This window comes from Pelmatolapia mariae, linkage group LG14 (genome assembly GCF_036321145.2).
Source record: "Pelmatolapia mariae isolate MD_Pm_ZW linkage group LG14, Pm_UMD_F_2, whole genome shotgun sequence".
Classification (NCBI taxonomy): domain Eukaryota; kingdom Metazoa; phylum Chordata; class Actinopteri; order Cichliformes; family Cichlidae; genus Pelmatolapia; species Pelmatolapia mariae.
In genome coordinates this window covers 18277217-18300048 of record NC_086239.1, presented here as the reverse complement: position 1 = coordinate 18300048, position 22832 = coordinate 18277217, and the positions used below count along the sequence as shown (strand labels likewise).

General features: G+C 38.9%; 1 protein-coding gene across 4 annotated transcripts in view; it reads right to left on the bottom strand.

Annotated features, from left to right (window-relative positions):
- gria4a (glutamate receptor, ionotropic, AMPA 4a) overlaps positions 1–22832 on the bottom strand; it is a 116418-nt gene that overhangs the window by 5592 nt on the left and 87994 nt on the right. The window contains exons 14-17 of one of the 4 annotated variants that reach the window (XM_063494205.1): positions 18936–19134; positions 12826–13073; positions 9238–9352; positions 3869–4006 (exon numbers count right to left, since the gene is read on the bottom strand). In XM_063494205.1, coding sequence (XP_063350275.1) covers positions 3869–4006; positions 9238–9352; positions 12826–13073; positions 18936–19134 — 700 coding nt within the window. Of the gene's footprint in view, positions 1–3758; positions 4007–7243; positions 7359–9237; positions 9353–12825; positions 13074–18935; positions 19135–22832 lie in introns of all 4 variants that reach the window. The other 3 variants (XM_063494206.1, XM_063494207.1, XM_063494208.1) reach the window with 3 other exon arrangements.

Genomic DNA, 22832 nt, shown 5'->3' with positions numbered 1-22832 from the left:
TTTTCTTCCAGGGTTTCAAATTCATAGAGAGGGAGTGACTGGCTATACTGCTCAGAGTCGGGTGACACTTCACACAGATGAGCTACTCTGGGATGTTTTGTTTTCTTAAACTTTCTCGCCTGCTAAATCATGTTAGAGGTTTTCAAACTGAGTACACTGAACATCTAGAGGCAATAATCTGTTTAAAGGATGCTAGCGAAGAAAAATAGTACATTCTTAATCTTAACCTCCTAGGACCAGGCGTCCACATATGTGGACATCACATTTTGGGATGTCTAGACCAAAATACTTAATTTTTCTCTACAAGGACCTGATATCCACTTACGAGGACATTATACTGCCACTGTTCTATCAAAATTTGAAACAAATGTCCTCATATGTAGATCTCATTTTTCTCCAAAAAACAAAAATTAGGTAAAAAAAAAAATCTGGGAATCCTTTGTTTTTACATTCTTTAGGTCCCAATCAACCCAAATAGCAAAGAAAAATTAAAAATGCATGCTATGAAAGAGTTTGGGTCTTAGGAGGTTAAACTTCGAATCAGGTGTTCTTGTGTGAACTTTTGTATACCTGAATTACAAGATAACATCTGAAAATAATGTTGTGTATTATTTAATTCCCCTTTCCGTTGTATGGCTTTCTTATTTTAAGGGTTGTGAAGTGTAGAATTAAAGAGAAGATGTGGAATTTTTAAATAACCTATACATTTAATTTCTTTTGTGTGGTACCACTGCTCTTTGAAATATTCTTGGATGACTGATAGCAGACCATAATCATTTGGGGAATTGCTGTTAACATCAGTGTTATTACTTTTGAGTGTGGTCCAAAATGGTCCGCTGTGAAAGTGGTTTGCCTTTGGTGAATTCTCCATCGTATTCAAAACTGTCAGTTTATGTCAAGAGCCAACATTCTGTGCGCATTTAGCTCTACTCATTTTTGCATCCTCTGTATTGATTTTGCTACTTTCCTCAAGGTGAGCATCAAGTATGACCTCATAATGCCTCTAAATGGTTTCCTACGCCGGCCAATGAAATGTTCAGTGTTTTCTGTTCACTTTAGTTAATTGCTCCTTTATATAACAATAAACATGAGTCATGTTGCAACCACATCACAGAGTAGCTGTTCCATATGAAGTACTTGCTCCATCAATTATTCGTCTGCATTAAAACTAAGTGAGTAACCGGGCTGTTTTGAAATTGTCAGAGCTGGAAAGCCAAAGTGCCTTTTTTTGTCTGTCTGCAGTAAGGATGCACAACTCCAGGTAATGGATGACACAATAGAGACGTAGAATAGATGATACACAGTATCAACTAAAAGCCAGCAGAGATGAGACTGGTAACTTGGAACTTGCTCTCCAATGTGTGCCTTTGTATTGTTTTTGTATAAATTTCTCTATATTTATTCCAGCTGTCTGCTATTTATATTATATTCTGGCACAGTTGGTATTGTACAATGACAATAAAGGGCTATTCTATTATAAATTCAAAAGGAATTAACAAATTTAATAAAAGGAATGAATTAACAGATCATTTAGACTCATGGTGTTTGCGTATACTTTTTAGGACAAAGGATTTCCATTGTGTTCACCTGTACAGGAACCTTAGTATACACCCACCAGCCAATTCATAAGGTACACCTTGCTAGCACTGGATTGGATCCAGTTTTGCCTTCAGAGCTGTATTCATTTTTGTGGCATAGATTCAATAACGTGCTGGAAACATTCCTCAGATTTTTTAAATCCTTATTTTCATGATAGCTTTACATGGTTGCTGCAGATTTTGTGCGTCTGTTCCAGCACACCCTAAAGATGCTCTATTGGATTGAGATCTGATGACCGTGGAGGCCATTTGAATACAGTGAACTTATACTCATATTCAAGAAACCAGTTTGAGATGATTCGAGCTTTGTGACATGGTGTATTATACTGGTGGAAGCAGCCATCAGAAGATGGGTACACTCTGCTCAGAAAAAGAGATGGACATGGTCAGAAACTGTACTCAGGCTGGATATGGTGTTTAAATTTCCCAAGGTGTGCCAAAAAATATCCTCCACACCATTACACCACCAGCAGCAACATGAAACTTTGATACAAGGCAGGCTACCATCTAAATGTTTAGGAGAAAATGAGACTCTTCAGATTTGATTCACTGTTGCTTTCCTGTCAACTCAAAGCAGTGGGACCATTCTCCGTAAAACTTTTAGAGATGATAGGAAAAGTCCCAGTGGGTCAGCAGTTTCTGAAATCACTTTTGAATTTCAGGAGGTGTCTTGGCCATGTCCACCTGCCTACATGCATTCAGTTGCTGTCATGTGATTGGCTGATTGGATTATTGCATTAATGATAACTGAACAGGTATACCTAATAAACACTGTGGTAGTCGGAAAATTTAGCTTTTACGTACGTCAATATCTGTATTCATCTTTCCACTTGAAATTAAGATAAATGGAAAAATAAAGTTTTTACAGACAAAAGATATATAAATTAATTAATTAATTAATAAAAGCTATTAAAAACTGCTGTTGGCTTAAAAAAATCACCTTGTCATTTTATATTTCCCTCAAGAATTTCTACTTCTACTGATTAAGGTAATTTTTTAGGGGGAATGTGGCGCAGCAGCAACTTTGCTTAAGCTTTCAGAAGACCAGACGTGCTCTAAATTAGTTTGAATTGGCTCAACACTAACTGGTCTTAAGAGGGACCAAACACAAATTTCTATCTGCGTTCATGTGCTATTAACAACCCACTCTACCAATTTGTCTGGTATTGCAGTGGTGCTAGAGGGAGTAATGAGATGTCTAGTTATGCTGAAAGAACGGACATCTACAGTTATAAAAATATCTTAATAGTGCGTTTCTTCAGAAGATGTCTATCACATTTTGGGTAAAAATATTTTAAGTCAGACCCAAATCCACGGTAATTGGTGTCCACACACTAGCTAATTAATTTGTAGCTGGAAGCGGTCACAGATTTTAATGAGGGCTACCAAATTAACAAACTTTTGCTCTCAGGATGGTGAAAAACTGAAAATAGATAATCCCTAAAACCTTGTAAAAGTTTAACCAAGAAAACACATCAGCAGATGAGGATAACGAAGACGTTTTTAGCATTAATAAACTTGAAACTTTTAAAGAAGGGACTCAAGATGTCACATGTGAAATAAGATAATAAACCAACACCATTAATTACAGTAATTAATATATAAATAATTAATAAATAATATATTAATTCATTTATTCATTCAAAATAAAAAGGTTCGAAAAAATCAAAATGTATTTAATGCTGGAGTTGTGCATCACGGCTTCAATATGTTATCTGAAAATTACAATGCAGGTGCCTAGTCATTAACCAAGAGCATCACCACCACTGTCATCATCATCATCATCATCACCATCATGATCATCTGCAGCCAAAGACGATGGAACCAAATCTGCGGTCACATAAATCTAACCCCAGTCTAGCCCAGGGTGACGTAACCGTGACAAAACGCAAACCAAATTTAAACCCCAAAGTCCAAGAAAATATTCTGCCAATAAATAAATAAATAAATAACCAAAACAGCCAAAATTAAGCAGAAAACATAGAAAAAAATAAAAAGTACATTGGTTCCACAATGCTTGACCACATACTCATCACCACATGAAGAACAACACGGTTGCGTGGGGCTGCTGCGACAGCCTCGTCGGTACAAAATCTACAGCACCACCGCCATGTTCAACACCACCATTACCCCACCTATACGGGAGCCTCTAAATCCTACCCCTATATCTTGACCCCCTCGGAGCCGTACACGTTGTACCCCTCCCTATAAGTGGCTAGATTCTGGGTGCTGGGGGAGGGGCTGGGGCAGTGGGGGGGGCTAAGGTCCACCTTCATGCGCTTGGCTTCGGCCCGTGACTTGTAGCAGAACTCGACCAGGGCCACCAGCATTGCCAGGCCCAGGCCGCCCACAAGGATGTAGAAGACCCCAGCCACGTTGGACAGGCTCAGAGCCTGGGACGACTTGTCCTGAAGAGATGGGAGGGAGGGAGGATTCAAGGAACATGTGTTTAAAAGATGAAAGGGTAGTAGTAGGATGGGTAGAGGAGAAGTGGTGGGTAGACAGAAAGGAAGAGTAGAGAAGAAGGGGAAAAGTGAGGGGAGACGTTGAGTAAACTCAAGGTGAGAGCAGTAAAAGGAGAACGGTGCAATGAGGAAGGTGGAGATAGAATAGGGAATGATCAGAGGGAAAGGGAAAATGAGGGAAAAAGCAGACAAAGAAAAGCAGATACAGTAAGTTAGACACAGAGAAATGGAGATTATACCAGATAAATTAATATGGTTACAGGTACTGAAGTTATGGTATTATCATAAATGATCACAGTAATACATTCTACTTATATAAACTGACATACTACTCATATTAAACTTTAATCTCTACTGCCACCACATCTGCTACTCCACAAATACTGTATACTACAAATCTATCACTACAGCTACAAAACATTCAACAGTTCTAGAAATGTTACAGTGTGCAAAATAGTGCAGCAAGAGTGAATTATTTGTAGAGCAAGTTTTTAATCTGAGCGGGGATTTTACTGTGCTCTATTTTTTGGAAAAGCTCCAGTAGTTTAGTTAAAATTTAAAGCAACTCCCATGTCAAATATTTATAGCAGGGCAAACATTCAAAAAAAAAAAAAACCCTGTTTAGCAACAATTTTTAGGTTTAATTTTGAAATAATTTGAATATAATTTTGATTAATATTGTTAACTGGGGAGGTATGCAGTATGAACTCCCTGGTCTGTTATTTCCCAGTTGCTTTGTAATTGTAATTCATTGGTAATTTAGATCCATTTATACAAATACTAAAGCGTAATTATAGAACATAGTTTTTGTTGTGTTTTGTTTTTAGCTTAGCTTATAGCTCATTATATTATTTATCAGTGATATAAACTCTATTAATGATAAATGCTACATTCTGTTTTTACCTTATTAAAAATGTATATACAGGGCTCTAGACTAACTTTTTGACATGGGCGCACCGATACGCCTAACTTAAAAAATTTAGGCGTACCGGCACAAAAGTTAGGCGTACCGGCACAAAAGTTAGGCGCACTCAAATTTTTCAACCGCTTCGCTTAACACCGCAGTTTTACATGTGCACCTTCTTTGGGGGGAGGTCCATACAGACAATATTCATTTCTAAATTATTAACTAACAATGTTGTGCTTAAAGTGCTTTGTCAATATTGTAGAAAATGTTAAACTTAATCATCATCTTGGCCTCCTCTGACGACCTGTTTGCTGTTGCATGCTGCTGAAAGGCAGTGGGGAGAGAGGACACTTGGGCAGTGCATTTATTGCAGCATGAAGTGTGTTTTCTGGATACACTGCTGTTTTTTCAGCATTCAAAGATTGATGGCACTGTGTCAGAGCACTGGCTATGAATTTCAGACGGATCAGGCCTTAACTTAACAAAAAAGTTATCAATAGTTCTTTTCATCTTTTCTTATTACCCACAGCTACATCCACTTCTGTCAGGCCTAGGCTGCTCACTAGGGCTGGGTATCATCACTGATTTCTATAATCCATTCGATTCCGGTTCTCAAAGTCCTGATTCGATTCAATTTAGCCTCAGACAGTCAGAAATATTATAATTCTGATCATTTATCAGTACTGACACTTGTGAGACTTCATCAGAATTGTGAACATCACAGCAGATGCCTTTGTGTAAAAGTAACTGAGAATAAAACACAGAAAAACATGAAGGAGATTTTCCTGGTCTGGCTTTTTATAGCAGATAACCTTAAAAATATTCTGCAATATTCTGCAATTTTGCATAATTTTAAGAAGTTTAAATTTCTTCAGTATTGAACAGCAGAAATTAGGCTTTCTTGTCGGACGTCATTTACATGAAAAAAGAAAAAGACAGCGCTGTAAACAACGGTAGACTGGTGGGTAATAAGCGAATGAATAATCCAGAAAACAGAGATTTGAGACGGGAAACTGTTCTTGAAGTACACACAGGGAGCTGTGTAGGAAGTGTAATTTTTATCGTGGGGAAGCAAAACAGCAAAAGTCAGAGGGAATTCATGACGACATTGATCAAATGTGAAGCGCAGTTTGCTGCTTCTTTTTGGCTCGGCGAATTTTGGTTGGAGAGACAAAACCTGCAGCTCAGAATCAGCGCAAAAAAACGTAAACACAGCGCGGACCCGACGCATCAGAATCTCTAAGCTCCGACAGCGTGTCCGTGTTCGGGCCGTCCGGTGAGAAAGCCGAGAAAGACAAAGCTGATTCTGATGCGTCGGGTCGCTCTGTGTTTACGTCTTTGTGTGGAATCCGTTAATGAATTGATATCGCCTTATTAAAGCTACTCACCTCCCTCTTCCACCTGCACTTTCCACTGGACCACGGCCAATCAGAGAGGTCCCGCCCCTGACTATCTCTGATTGGTTTAGTCCACGATAGGGGCATAATGTGTGTCTGCTGTTGACAACATGGAGAGTTGCAGAGATTTTTTTTTGTTACCCAAACAGGTGCGACCAAATGTTGGTAACAGTTCGACCAAATGTTTTTTTTTAGTCGCACCACGGAATAATTTGGTCGCATTTGCGACCATATTGGTCGCACTCTAGAGCCCTGATATATATTTGTGTAGCTGGGCTTCTGTCCACACTCCAGAACTGATTTTCCAGCATGTTAATTTAACCAATCAAATGAGTGTAGCTAATCATTGCATTTTATTTTGACTGACTTCTTTCAACAAAAGTTTTGAGAAAATAATAACAATCTAGACATTATGGAAAAAATCTTAAATTAATAGAAAATAAGGGAGCTGATCCCTGAATAAATCTCAAATATAAAATGGACAGCCAGAAATTGCAACAAGTTAATACTGCTGATGCATAAGAATCAGTGCCATTCTCATGTGGAATGGACTAGCATATGAGATTAAAACAGAAACATGGAAGTGAAGGCTGATGATTTTACATATTTTAATATATTTCTAACACTAACTGATGTGAAGATAGAATTGCCTCAGATTGCTACAGAGACTGAATAAGACTGTTGTCTTCATTTTTATTTAAAATTAGGTAAATGTGGTCCACCATCCAAAAAGACTCTTTTAATTTTAATGTGGAGCACGTTCAAGAATTATCTAAAGAGTATTTAAAATGCTATTTCTAAGACAGTAGTTGCAGTAGTATTCATGATGAGAGTTTCAGGCTAGCGTTCTGCGGGCCACAGCAGCGTGAGACTGACCTTACTTCCAGAGTCCTTGGGTCCACACTCTCCCTTGTCATACCACCATTTGTTTTTCAGTTTGTCTAAGACGCCTGCTTCGCTCAGTTTCAAAACTGCAAGGTTTACTGGGGTTCTTCGCGTGTAAAAATAACATAAATAACATCATAGGTCATGTTATTTTATGTTATTAGAGTATTTCTCATTTGCATTGCACATCTCAGTAACAAAGAAAAACATTTGCTTAGATTGAGTGACCTAGCATGGATCCCACTGAATACATGTGTGTATGCTCGTTGAGGAGGGGCTGGGGGGGAGCGAGGAGCTAAGGCGAGATACAGACATATGAGTGGGACCCACCTTTGTCACTTCAGGTAACACACCCATGCTGCCCCAGCTCAACCTACAACAATCCAGAGGCAATTACTATTAAACCGGGACTATTGGCGTCAGGCTAGCTCTGTGTCACGACTGGGAGAGTGAGAAGTTCGTAAACTTACTTTGCATGCGTTGAAGCAGAAATGATCTTTTCTTTAAACTCTCCCTATATCATCAGAGAAAACAAATGTGCAGTTCTGTCTGTTGGTTGGTTGACTGTTTTGAAACCTTTAGATATGAAATTTGGGGTAAGCATCAAAGGGTTAATCCCTTGGCAGTCTTCAACAATCAATCATCATCGAAAACCTTCCAAAACCACGTTTATTCAAATACACATAGAAATACACTAACAGGAAGGTTACTGCCAGTCCACCACTTTGGGCTGTGACTGAAATCGATGGACTGCTATGATATTTGGATGAAACAAGGCAATGAAATTCTTGTGTTCCTACAGATGAATTGAAATAATTCATCACAGAGTCAAAGTTTTATTTATTCAGTGTTTTGATTTGTGACAAAATCTAAATATATACACTACTAATGATGGTTTCAATAATAGTTTATATAGATGTGCATACTAACAATAATTAATATTAATTACATGACAAATAACAACTAATTAGCATGCATTTAGCTCAAAGCCTGTATCTAATTACAGCCACTAACAAGCAAGTAGAATTTATTCCTGTTCAAATGAACTTGATAGACTGCATTTAAAATTTCTCAGTTTTCAAACTGACTAAAGGAATGAAACTTTTGTTAAAGATCCAGATGAATACTTTTAGAAATTAAAATGTTTGAGTCTTTAACACAATATAGAACTTTTTTTGCTGAAAAATGTTTCAAATTGCTGAAATCACACATATCCTGTGATTGTTTTTTGCTTTTATTAATTATTCATCTCTCCATCTGCCTTTAGTCAAACTGAGCCTCTCAGGGGGTGTCTGCATTTGACTCTAACTAGACTGTTTGTTTTATCTCTTCTCTTCCCAGAGCTGCCACTAGGGGGCAAATATTCCCGTCTTGACAGTAATTGCTCTCTTTATTATTCCAGCTATCCATCAGGGAAACCTCTTTCCATTACTTTGCACTCTGTCCTGTCAGAGGGACATTACCAGTTCAGTGCAAAGCACCTTTAAAATGGTTATCTTCATGAGATGTGTTTGATTTATTTTGGCAGCTACTCAGAATAGGGATATTTTTCCATGCATTATAAAGAAAATGAACATTTTCCCCCCTGATGATTCAAAATGAAAGTAGGATATATTTACATTTTCCAGCAATCGGGTTCTCGGTCTCTACCAGGTCCAGCCAGCTGATTCATTTAAAAAGACGTTATTTCAGGGGTTTTCATTTTATGTGTATCAACAAGCTTCAAAGTGCATTTGTCATTGTGTCTGAACTTCTATATAAAGTCACAGACCGTGGACATCAGTGCAACCTTGTGCCTATTTTTGCAACTGCAGGTTGTCGCAAGAGATTTAAGCTATCTCTTCAATCCTCCCTGTACGCTGCTTGACTCTTTGCCAGGGCAGATGCATGTGTTACGCTCCCAGGACGGGGGCTGTCGCGAGCCGCTCAGCTGGTGAGCAGCCCCTGTCACCTGGAGGTGGGGGGGGCAGACAGAGAGGGCTAACCTTGGAATCCCCTCCCCCGCTGCCACATTCTCCTTTGTCATACCACCACTTGTTTTTCAATTTGTCCAACAGGCCCTGCTCGTTGAGTTTTAGCACGGCCAGGTTGACCGCGTTTCTTTAAGTAAAAAAGGAGGAACAGATAAGATAGTTTGGTCAGAGCAGAGGATGGAGGGACAAACAGACAAGATGGACGGGGGACCGTAGTCAGGAGAAGGAAAGGGAAAAGGAGGACGAGAGGGAGCAGAAATTAGGATGGGCTGAATTCACACATACAGGTGAGTTAGAGGGGGAAAACCGCACCCCGGACAACGCTCTCCCTTACTATCACTCCCTTGACTTACTTCTGGAATTTTTTCCAAATTTGTTTGTGGTCTTACAAAAAAAACCCCTCTTGCGTTACTCTTCTGTATCTGGCTGCACTAATATCAGATGCTACCACAGTGAGTGTCAGATTACTGGTATAAAGTGTGTTAACCAGGTCTCTGCAGTGTACTGATGAGGCGCTTGCCCCCTCCTGCTGCCCCCCTGCCGTCCTATTGCTCTGTGTGTGCACATTGTGTTTGTGTGGCTTCAGTTTCCTAAGGCCCTGCTTACTCTGTTAAAGGGACTGACCTCTAAACAAAATTCAGGGACACAGGGATAACTATTCGGCATCCGTACAGTGTGTGTGTTTGTCTGTATACCTAGCATGATTTTAATGAAATACAAAATCATTACTTGCCAATACTTCTTTGTAGATGTGCATGCAGTGTGTGGCCTCGAGTGGTCTAAAATGTTTATGTTTAAGTAATTTAATTACATGTAAATTTTCCATGCAAAAAATAACAAAAATTAATTGAATCTGTTTGAATGCAATTTACTTTATCAATACACATTCAGTTTTTAGCAGGGGTGTCAAACATAAGGGCCAGATTCTGCCCCCCCCCCCCCCCCCCCCCCAATGGCCATACTACACCAAAGTAACAATACAAAGACATTTCTATATTAGAAATATTTCTTAATGATGATTTATTAATTATGAATTACTCTCCAGTAATTGTAACTGCAGTAGAGTCCGGGTAGCGAGCCACATGAACGTTCTTCTGCAATTTTACACATTTATTTATTTATGCTAACAGATTTCTTTCATTTACTACAGCAGCAATTTTTTATCATGTAGAACAACTGAGACATACAATTGAAATTAAACTTTTTTCTTATTTTAAATGGGATTAAATGTGTAGCTAAACATCTTTACACTGACAGAAAAGGGAGTTTCGCTGGTTTGGCCTGTTTATGATGAAAGTGAGATGTATGTGGCCCACAATGTAAAATCAGTTTGACATTCCGGGTTTATAGCAAACATATTCTCCTTAATTATTATTTATTTGAAAAACAATTATTGAATATATTTCAGTTTCATTTTACTCAAGATTATTTCTTCATGTTTACAAGGGCCAAGAGTTATGGTATGACTGTGTCATTTTCTGCTTTCTCTGGCACATCTCTGATTTTTACAGCTGCCCATGAACTCTTTCCTGTCATCCTCTTCTTGTGCGACTGTGCTCTGCTTTTTTTTTTATGCGATGCTGATCGGCCATACTAATCTCTGCACAAAGGTCACAGCAGTCGCTGCGTACTTGTTTATTTGTCTGGCCCTTTGTCTGTGCACTTGCCTATCTGGAAGCACTATCTCATCTCTGACGGTCTGATGGTACACTGGTGTTAAGAGCTTAGAAACAATATTCGAGAGATTCGAGAAGAGACAGCGTTCTCTGGGGTGATCTAATCTGCCGGCCATGACTAATCTCATCAACATAAGAGGAATGGATGAAAACAGTTCAAAAAGATCTGTAAAGCATGATAATGACAGTCACATATTAAAAATCACATCAAAAGGAGCCATATAGCAGAAAGTATACAATACTATTAATGTTCAGCTCAGTCATCAGAGTATTCATGCTCTTCTTCATCATCATCATCATCACATCAAATGATTACTGCACCAGGAGGAGAGGCAGGCTCACCCGGCGTGCGCACTCGCAGCCTTGTGCAAGTCTGTGTTTCTGCAGACTGAGAGCAGCCAGAGACAACCGTGGATAGTCCCAGGTATGTGTTACGGGGGAGCTTCCAAAGGAACCTATCCACTTGCTGTCTGTCACAATTTTCCCTCATAAACGGGAAAACTTTTTTTTTTCTCGTTTAAGAAAATAAGAGATAAACTACAGGGCGACAGGGGTCTTGAGGAACTTTGCACCATGCACAGGGGAAAGTTATAGGACATGGTGTGAGGCTGATGTGCTGTTTGTGCTTTGCCTTTTATGTGGCAAATCTGAAATGCTGACAGAGATAGATGGAGGAGAGAGGAGTAAGCAAGTGGTCCAGCTTTGCTGAATTTAGTCAATTATTTTTTTTCCTCAGCAGGCACTTGTCACATTGAGAAGACAAAGTTTCTTTACTGCTGTCACAGTCACCTGGAAAATGAATTATCTACATTGCTGAGGATATCACAGTGAAACCTATTGAGACTGTTACTGTAAGCTCAAGTTAACAAGCCAGAGAAACAAATGTCTACTGAGGGAAAAACAAGATAAAATGACCAACTTCACTTTGTCATTTGTTTCCTCCATCTTATGGTTTCTATTTTGTGTTGATGCACTTTTTCCTTTTAAAAAAACTACTACAAATTTTTCTGTTTGTTGGGCTTTAATTTGAGATTGTTCAATTATCTATTAATTTAACCGGTTTAAAGATTGAAACTGTGTCTTTCTTTTGTTTGTGGCTCAGTATTTTTCCTGTATTACATTTACTTTGAATTCCCCCCATTGGACAGGCCCCTCTGCTTCCTGTTCCTCACTTTTTTTCTTTTCCTGGTTGTCTATAAATTCCCCCCGTGGCTCTGGATGGAGTGGCAGCAGTCTGAGGTTCTGCCTCTCCTCGTGGTCATTCTCTGGTAATAAATCTCTCTTTTAATCATCGTCATCATCAGTATCATGGAACAATGAGATGATAGCAGACAAATGAACAGAGTTACCTGGAAGGTGGCCCTGTGGAGAAAAGGTGGTTGAAAATAGCAACAAAAAAGAAAGGAAGGACACAAGCACAAAGCGATGTATGGATGACAGCGACACAGGACAAAGACGGTGGAGGTGACATGCTTTGATTTAACAGATGGCAGAAGTGAGAGCAAAGAGAGTCGAACAGAATTACAAACAATACAAAAAGGAAAGCAGAAAGTGGGGAAAAAGAAATTAAGGAATTAACAAAAGAAACCATGACTAAACAAATGATTTGCACGTTAAACACATTTATCGAAGTCACTGCTGCTCGGTAAAAACATATAACTGCCAAGTGCCTATTCCATAAATCCATAAACTGTGTTAAATCAATAACATTTACTGTTAATTTGGGACTTTACGCTTGCGAGAATCAATCAATATCCACTTTGGTCAATTTTTACAATTCTTTGGTTGAGAAATTTTCACCAGACAGCAGTGAGAGGTTGATTAAGGTCAAGTATAAAAGGCACAGCAGGGTAGGTGGAATATCGCAGCAATAGTCCAGTATCAGCGTCGTTACTGTTTCCTATTGTTACACTATTCCACCCACCTTAACTGTGAGCCTTTCGGTGTTGCAATGCCGTATCCTTTGGAGTCCAGGTTGCCCCCGACTTTCATGGTATCACAAGGCTTTCGCTGCTCCGTGTATTCGTTCATGGTGGACTCGAGGAGGAAGGCGTACTTCCCCTTGGACTTTCGGACCCTTGCCACGCCTTCTGCTGTGGTTTTGGTGAAGACAGTTGGCTCAGCGGATTTCATATATGACCACATCTTCTCGTATACAGCTATTTTGGATCTCTAGCATGGAAGAGGGGCAAAGGGGAGAAAGTAAAAGGTTAACAGGGAATTAATGGGTATAAATTTACAGTTATAGGAGTAAATTTTCCCTAAGATGATGTGGAAGCCAGCTGTCAAGGAAGCGACGCTGTAGATGTTCACTGTATATATTTCAGCCGTTTAACAAAAATAAATGAGTCCCACTAACAAATACTGCCTGTTTGTTGCCAAGTTATTGGTGTTCTCCAAAAGATATTAAAAACACATTTGAGCTGCATCATTGCCCTGGTTATGTTCTTCATTACTTTTAACACAGGTTTTGAGTCAATCCCACCTCAAAAACTCTAGAGGTGGATATATTTGAATTTGCTGCTGATTGATGCCAAACACATTGCTCTTAAACTTGATTTGGGAAGGTTAACAAAAATGAAAACAAAATTCCATTTTTGTGACCTATTTAAAATGGATTTATGCTTCAGGAATGAGTAGAAATTAATTGGTTTTCAGCTGCAAGAAAATATAGAACAATGCCTGCCAGTCTTTTTCTTTTACAAATATTACTTTGAACAGTGTGCGGACATTATCTAATTAATTATTCAAATCGACATGCTGACCTTAGTGCTGACTTTACTGATGAAAAAAGGAGGCTGTTAATCCATGTTAACAATCCATGTTTTCACTGGATTTGATTTGTTGCTACAGATGCTACAGCTTCACATGATGTGAAGCTGACTTTTCCTCTTTTAGTCCCTGAGTAAAATGATGCTGTTGATGGTGTGCTGTGTCTTCTATCTTCAATGTTTATCTCATGTAGAGCTGGGCGATATAAGATTTTTTCATATCACGATATGTTTTTTTCATTTCAGGCGATAACGATATATATCACGATATAAGCCAAATAACTATATTTGTAAGATTTAAATGTTCCGTTGCTCACAAGTAAAATGTGAAATAATCAGCAGCTTGTCTTGATTTTAATATTTATTTCCCATAATAAGTTCAACAGGGTAGATGTACTTAAGGAACATGAGACTTTTTCAGATAAATAAAGGCAAATATTGCAAACTACACAAAGGGCAGCCGCTAAAGCGTTTAAGTTTCAAAGTAGAACAAACAAAACAGACTACTAAATTGTCAATTCCACTTAGAAACAAAATATTAATTCTAAAAATAAATCTTAGTTTGTTTTACAGAAGAACAGACAAAATTGACTAACTTTTGTCAATATCAAATAAACTGAGAACTAAAAGGAAATTTTCACTCTCCTTGTTGTATAGCTTTCTGAACTTTCTGAATCCTTTATCATCCGCAACTGAAAATAGTTGTGGATGATTACTATACCTTTCTAATGTGACGTTGTTGTCCCTGGCTGTCTTTCTGTCTCTCCCTCCCGCTCTGTTCCTGTGCTACTGCGAGTGTAACTACTGCCCCTCCCCCCTCTTTCCAGCGCAAAGCACAAGGCTCGCGTGCAGAGTGAAGCGGAAAAAAAGTGCGAGAGAGAGGGTGAGAGAAGGAAAGAAAAAAACCCCACGGCTCACGACAAGGAGCCGGCTCGCGTCATTCACGTCAAAAATCCGGCTCTAAGAGCCATTTCGTTCGCAACGGACACATCACTACGAAATACCTTCGCACTACGGAACTTCTATGGCCCTTCCGTTCGACAATCTCTCCGGCATTGGAACCATCATCTCTTTTCTTTTCGGTAACCTGGTCACCCACGCTCTCGGTTGATTTTTCTCTAGTCGGCACACTCATTTCCTCCATTACCTGGGCAGCCCGGCTGGCTGCTTCCCAAACAACTACACATGTGCGGCTTGGCACTTGTGCTGTACGTAACAAGTCACGTGACGTGACGCTGCGGCTGTGATTGGTTCGGCTCTGCGCTACTTAATTTGGATTGGCTGTTCTTTTCTTTTTTTTTTTAAGAGAGCAAGGTCTATCGCAATAGTTTATTTTTTCTATGGAGAAAAAGTTATTTTGCAATACATATGGTTATCGTTCTATCGCCCAGCTCTAATCTCATGGTGTATAATCACGTTTACTGTATAACCACATTTAAATTATGACATGGTGTAGATGCTGACAAGTCAAGCATCAGTCTTACTTTTTACTGGGATACTTGTACACTAAGCTGGTGTGTGGTTATGAATTTAGGACTGAGTACTGTACAAAAGTCTTCAGCCACCACTTATTTCTTTATATTTTATCTTGAACAAACCAGACTTTTTTGGACTTTGGCTGCTTTTTCACTCATTTTCAGTCCACTCTTTGTACCTGGCTATTTTCAGAGGAATGTTGTGTTTTTTTTAAAAAAAAACACACTTATTGTGGTTGAATCATTCAAGCATACAGAATATGCCGAACCTAATGGGTGAACCAGTGTTGTAGCTACATATATAACAAAATGTATCTTTAGGCACTTTGTTACTATTAGCTTAGCCTATTAAAAAAATGATAATTATTTGTAATTTCTTTACTTGAAACTTGAATCTATGAAAAATTCCAAAAATAACTCAGTTTTTCAAGCATATAAACTGTACTTTTGTACCAATATGGTGATACCCAAAGAGCCAAAAACCTGGCATATCTCTACATGCTACACAGTGTTTCCTTAAATACATATAATAGAAATGACAGAGACAGAAGTGGCAGGCCTAAAAAACTACAAGACGACCTGGGGACAAAAAGCAGGGGTATGTCACATCACTGAAAAAAAACTGAATATCAGTGGCGACAGGTCATATGGGGTGATGAATCCAAATTGAAATTTTTGGGTTCAATCGATTTGAAGACAGAGGAGGTCAGGCGAGAGCTACAACAGTGAGTGTCTACAGCCATCTGTAAAACATTTCAGACAGTGGTGCTGGGGATCTTGTCAAAACTGATGGAATTGTGAATGCATTAAAGTATTTTCAGATCTTGATCCACCGTGCTGTACTAGCTGGAAAGCGTCTGATGGACATCAGCTTGTTTTTTTCAACATCACAATGATCCCAAACACACTGCCAATGCAGTAAAAGCACACCTGGATATCGGTCATGGATTGGCCTCCCCAGAGCCTGGACCTCAACATCCATGAAGCAGTGTGGGATCGTCTTGTGTGGTCATACCAGATATTGGCTTTTGAGCTTATTATAATTGTACAAACTCTGTTGCACATATTTTAGTAAATAAATTCACCAGTTTCTTAGCAAGATACAAAGAAATGAAGGGTGGCTTAAGACTTTTGCACAGCATTGTATATAAACTCTATTATATTTTTTTATAATGTGTACTGTATACATCCTGCATATGTCTGTGGTCTTGTAATTCTGCACATCGGTCTGTGTGTATACATGTGAAATGATTTGTTTGCTTGTGTGTGTGAACTGTGTGTACTCAGGAGTGAAAATAACAAGCAGAGGAGTCAAACTGTCATCCTCCACAAGCGCACTGCTTCTTTCTTCTCTTTCACTCCTGGTGATAAAGTGTTATTCTGTCGCTCTTCGAGCAACAAGCCAGGGCCTCAGCCACTGAAACCAGCACCCGGGGAATGGTATGTGTGTGTATCAGTGTGCTGCTAGTGCGTGACGGACACCTATCCCATAATAATGTCACACACATCAAAAGGCTCCGCCTCTCTTCATTCAACCCTCTCTTTCTCTTCATTTTTCTCCTTCCATTTCTTCCTCTGTCTGCCAAAGTCTATCACAGTTTCTCACCACCCCCTCCTGTACACCTCCAGCCCATCTATCCAAGCCCCCACCTATAAAAGAAAGTGAGACCGAGAGACGCCGATAATAAACGCGCGTGTACAAAGCGCCGTCTAGCCTTGGAGGGATGGATGTGTGACAATAAGGTGTGACTCTTTCCAGATTCTTTAACAATGAGCGTAGCTGTGAAAGAGGAAAATGGATGCTGCAAGTCACCTTCAGGCATGCACAATATGGAAACGCTTTTAAACATACATGGACGCACATACCGTGTTTCTGCGCGTTACAAAACGCCACTCAAACTTGCTTACACATATAAGACACATGCATATGTTGCTTTATGTGCACAAGATATTGTATGTACACATCCACGGTCACACAAACACACTCGCATGCACACACAAGATAATTAATGGTGGTGGCGAATCCCCCTCAGCTGTGGGAGAGTAAATTGCTTTTTCACCCTCCACAGATTTCAGCCTGCTCGTTATGTTGATGATGCCAGAGCGACTAACAGAAGCACAAACTGCCTGCTACATTCTCCCCCCTTTCCTCCTCTGTCTCCAGACACAAATACTAGTGCACACATTCCTACAGAGCAGAACTGTTTATATACACATAACATGCACAGGAACAAAAACAAATCTTAATAATTGTGTGAAGCAAAAGGGGAAGAAAAAAATAGGATTGTGTGCATGTTCATGTGTGTCAGCTATTAACAGTGACTGGAAGCCACATAGGTGAAGAGGTCAAAGGGTGAAGGTGTAATTGGGGCTTCTTTACCCCACTCTGCTATTCTTTCCACTTTCTTTTCATAGCAGCATATCCTATCCCACTGGTTATCCTTGACTTTACTTACCTTACTGCCTACTTTTATAATCATTATGGTTTTATTCCTTTATTTTGATTAACTGCTAAGGGCTATGGTAAAAAAAACATCTTTTCACTGTAATCAACATTGTGTTTGAGAAAATCCAGCACAGATCTTTTGTTTTCTCATGTCCAGTGTAATCTTTTTAAATCTTACTGTGGGCCTTGATCAGGTTTTTCACAAACTACCTGGAAACAGAAAGTCATCTCAGCTTAACATCACGTTTCAAGTCTCTCTCAAGTCAAGATCAGTACACGAAGATCCATTCATTTCTATTTTCTAGAATTTTGTAGATTGGTTTTCAAGTATGTGCTGCTTGAATTAGCCTAGCTAACAGAGGCACACTCATTACTCCCTACTAGCATACAAGTGATTAAAATTCTGCCACTAAGGTATTTTTCTGAACAATGTAATATTTTAAATAGTCATCTCTGTAAATTTGAATCTGCACTCAGTTGTCAGTTTATTAGCTATACCTTACTAGTACCAGGTTGGACCCTCTTTCGCCTTCAAAAATGCTTTAATTCTTCGTGGCATCGATTCAACAAGGTGCTGAAAACTTTGATCTATACTGATGTGATAGCATCACACAGTTGCTGCTTTGTTGGGTGCACACCAATCAATCCCAAAGGTGTTAGCTTGAGATCTGATGATTGTGGAGGTTATTTTCAAGAAACCAGTTCGAGACGATCTGAAAAAATATCTCCCTCACTATTACACCACCACCACTAGCATGAACTGTTGATTCCAGCATGGATCAGACCATTTTTTAATCTCTGTTGTCCTATTTGGTGAGTCCATGTGAATTGTAGCCTCAGTTCCTCCTGTTCTTAGCTGACAGGAACAGCCTTATGTTGCAGTAGCTTCAAGTCTGAATATGTTGTGCACTGTACCCCTTGTCTGTTACAAACAGCAACGACACATTTAAAATCACTTAAATCACCTTTTCCCCCCATTATGATGGCCTGTGTGGACTTCAGGAGTCTGTCCTGACCATCTCTACATATCTAAATGCACTGAGATGTTGCCATGTGATTGGCTGATTGCATATTTCCATTAGCAAGAAATTTAACAGGTGTACCTAATAAAGTGGTAACCTTGAAAATGTCAGTGTTTCAGATGCTAAAAATAAAGGAGGTTGCATTAACAACTGGCTGGTTTTCAGTACCAGTAATGGTATAAGTAATACTATACTAATGATACCAATAGGATTAAAGATGGTCTTCCTCAAAGTTGCAAATTAACTTTACTTAACATAATAAAAAACCTGAAAAGGCTCAGGCAATCAAATAAAATGAACAGTGTGCGTTGAGTTCATACCCTGAAGAATTCTTTAGTGGAGCCTGAGTCCAGCGTCCCATAGGCTATCTCTGTCTGTTTGGCCAAGTCCTCTGCACTCTCTATCGGTGAAACCATCCTCTCCACAGTGAGGAATGCAGCCAAGTTGGCTGTGTAAGAGGAGATGATGATAAGAGTAAAGAACCACCACACACCTCCAACAATACGTCCAGATAGAGACCTGCAGAGAAGAGAGTGGGGAGTGAGGTAGGGAGAAAAAAAAACAGGCAAAGCAAAGTGAGGTGTAAGAAAGGGAAAGATAAAGTCAATTTTTTTTTTTTTTTTTTACAAAGTGGCCAAGATGGCACGATTAAGGAGATGAAAGAAAGCAAACACAGACGAGAAATCAGCAGATGGATGACACGGAGATGGTTAAGGTAAAGATGACAGTGAAGGGATTAAAAAACGAGAGAGAGAAAGAAACACAATTACCGTTGCAGAGATATGCAACACAGAAAACTGTAGCTTCACAAAGCGTTTTGGACTCCACTGTGTGCATGACAAAACTGACAGTACCGCTAAAGTAATTGTCTTTCAACCTGAAAACCAATTCAGCACTAACAGCAACCGAGGCTACATGAAACAGATTGCAATCGGGGCAAGCCAGCAACTCTCTCATCGTCTTTCCGTCTTTTCCTTTTCTCCATGCTTACGCTGTTTATCTCCCAATTGTGAGCAGGAGCATCAAAGTAAGTGGCAATTCATTTTTTTTTGCATGAACTTGTTTTCACTGAGTAAAAGGAAGGAAAGCAAGTGAGAGTGAACCTATTAGAGAAAGTCAGAGAAAAATACACGAAGGCCACACGATGTTTCCTTTTAAGTACCGCAGTCAGTAAAAGACCTTGAAATTCTAATGGGCAGAAACAGCAACAAGGAAAATAATAATACAGAAAAAAATCAAAAAAACAACTTCACTTCAGAGGAGCGAGAAACAAAGTGAAAATATTACTGGGCATACACTACAAGACATTCAGAAAGAAAGAAAAAATGCAGAAAAAGACTGATAAAAGACCTGATAAATAACTTGAGCATGAAACCAAATCATCAAATTTAAAATGTTTAAATTGTAATTCATCGCTTTTGCTTTTAAGAAGCACTTTAATATTATTATTTTTAGGTAAAATTACACTAAAAAGAAATAAAACAACTGAGAGGTGCTATGATGAACTCCTGATTCAGGTGAAAATGATCTGTGAACAACTCCTACCACATTACAAATAATCATTTGATCCGTTGTTATCATAAAAACACTGATTACAGCCACTTAAACCTCGGGCGATAATCAGATCCTCTTGCATACAATCAGACAATGTGTTCCAATATTTACCGGACAGACAGTAGCCTGGTGATACCAACACTCTGATGTGAGAGCGGTGGCAGACAAATTATTTTTAGTCAGGGTTTATTTGTAAGAAGTGTGAGCGGAAGAGAAAACGAGGAGCGAGAAAGTGGAGAGATGCATTGACGCCTGACTCGGCATAAATTGTCACCTTTTGGAGCAACTCTGCATTATGCTGCTCTTCAAAATCCATCGCACCTCTTAATCCACACACACGCAAACACACACAGACTTGATAGTGTTTGTCCTTGAGGCCTTGATCTGTTTGCTTGAAATAATGAACCTGGCATACACCGTGATGGATTCTCAGAGGAAACTGTTGTTAGATTTATTTTTATACTTATTAGGATACAACAGAAACTTTCTGGTTTTTTTAACCATGTGACACTTTGATGTAATGTTTGTCTTCGAGCCCAGAAAAGGAAATACGCTGGTGACAGGGATTAGGAGGATGAAGAGGATGGCATGTTCAGAAGTATCATAGATTTCACAGGATTTCCGTTAGTGGCCGCAGAGGTGATCTGACTGGTTAGCTGGTAAACAATACCTTATTAATTCAACCATGTGGAGTGACTCTGGGTGAGTGGAAAAAGACAGTGGTATAAAAGAAAAAATGACCGTGTAAGGAATCTGTTGAAGTTTAAGTTGCACCTTATTGATCACTGAGGAAATTTTGTCCTCTGTAACTGACCCATTATAATCACTGAGTGGCATTTGGCAGAGTGCACTGCTTATTTCCTCGGGTAGTGCTTCAGGCAGGACCGGTGACAAGAGAAGTGACGTAAAACTTTACTGCAGTTGTGCATATCTTGTATTCATAAGCATTACATAAACTTTTAATAACCAATATACGCTCTAATGTATTTTTAAGGAGCATTTATTAATTCATTTGACAGCTCCTCTTGGGGCAACCGCAGGTGCTGGTATGAGCAGATACTGAATGACAATACACTGCAGCAAAACACATCTCTAATATAAAATATACGGGTTCCTCAAATTTATTACATCAAATTAAAGGCTCCGGCCTACAGCTTTCATAAATTAGCAGTGTTGATAATTACGAAAATCATTTTTGCAACATATATGCAGACTCTTTAATAGAAATTTTAAGCTAAAATATAACTACTGTTGTTTTCCAACAATTTTCAGATTTACTATAACCTAAGCCACGTTCTTGCCCTAAAGTAGTGCAAACAGCCACAGATGCAAAAGAGAAGAAGTAAAATAGTAATTGCCAAACACAGGATACAAACTGAAAATCGTCTGTTTGATATGTGTCTAAACTACTACCTTCACTGAAAATGGACTCTTTATACCAGTTAAACTGACTTGTTTTCTGGAAGTGTAATTTCTCTTGCTGCTTCTGACCTGTAGAGGCACTAGACCAGCATGTAAGCAAGCACTCTTGCTTTTTTTTAAAGCAGATGTTAGTAGCATTCCTAATAACATGCAATCTTACTGTAGCGAACAAAATCTCTTTTTTTGTCCACCAACTCCTCCTACACGATCAGGAGTTGAGGAATCAGACAATCGGGCACACTGGTTCATCACAGCCCACTGAAGGTTCTTATCAATGTCACATGTTATGACATCATCGTGTGATCTAGCAATAACCTAACAGTGATCTAAAACCACAGTCTAAACAGTACTACAGTACGGACATGTACTAGGACCTAAAATGCATGTGTCATTAGATGGGAGAGTAATAAGGTATGATGAGGACATATGCCAAGTGCACATTTGAAGGAAAGAAGGAAGCAGGATGCTATGTTTCCTTTTCAGAAATTCTCCAGAATCAACTCTCTGAATAATACCATTGTTTTTCTATATTGCATCTTTACAGTTATTCATTAGCTAATTGTAATACTTTTTAAAATTTCTTCTTCTTTTTTGCATTAGAATTGTCATCTTAAACTAAACACTGCATCCATCAACGCCGAGCAGCATTTCCAGCTGTAGTTGTTGACAGATGAATTTCCGAGGTCCATTAATTTATCAGCAGAATGCTCAATTCGAGAGCTGCATTTTTATAATTAATTTTATTTACATTAAACCCGTGAGGTTCTTTGAATAAATCATCCTCAGTGTTCTAAAATAATCACATCTGATTCATTTTATTTCTAGGTTAAAGGTTTCATAGGGGGAAAAACAGAATGTTGGACCACAGTGCAGGACAGCCAGCAAAGTTAATCTGACATTATAGTAGGGTCTAATTTATTCATTTTTTTTTCACTTTAATACCTTAACTTTGGCATGTCATTTGCTGGGCTGAGACTAGGCTAGCATCTGCTGCAAACAATCTCCCTTTGTTCTGTTTACATTCAGACTAAACGTGATCTCAGCGAGGATTTTCTTTTCTTTTTTTTAAAATTATAAAACACGGCAATACAGTGAAGAGCCAGGGAAAGATGAGTTTCCCCATTTAAATAAGGCTCAATGTTTAATGAAGTCCTACAAATCTGTGACATAAAGCAAAGTCGTTAAACCTCACAGTAAAGCTTCTCACACTAATTACAATACACTGGGAAGAGACACAGATT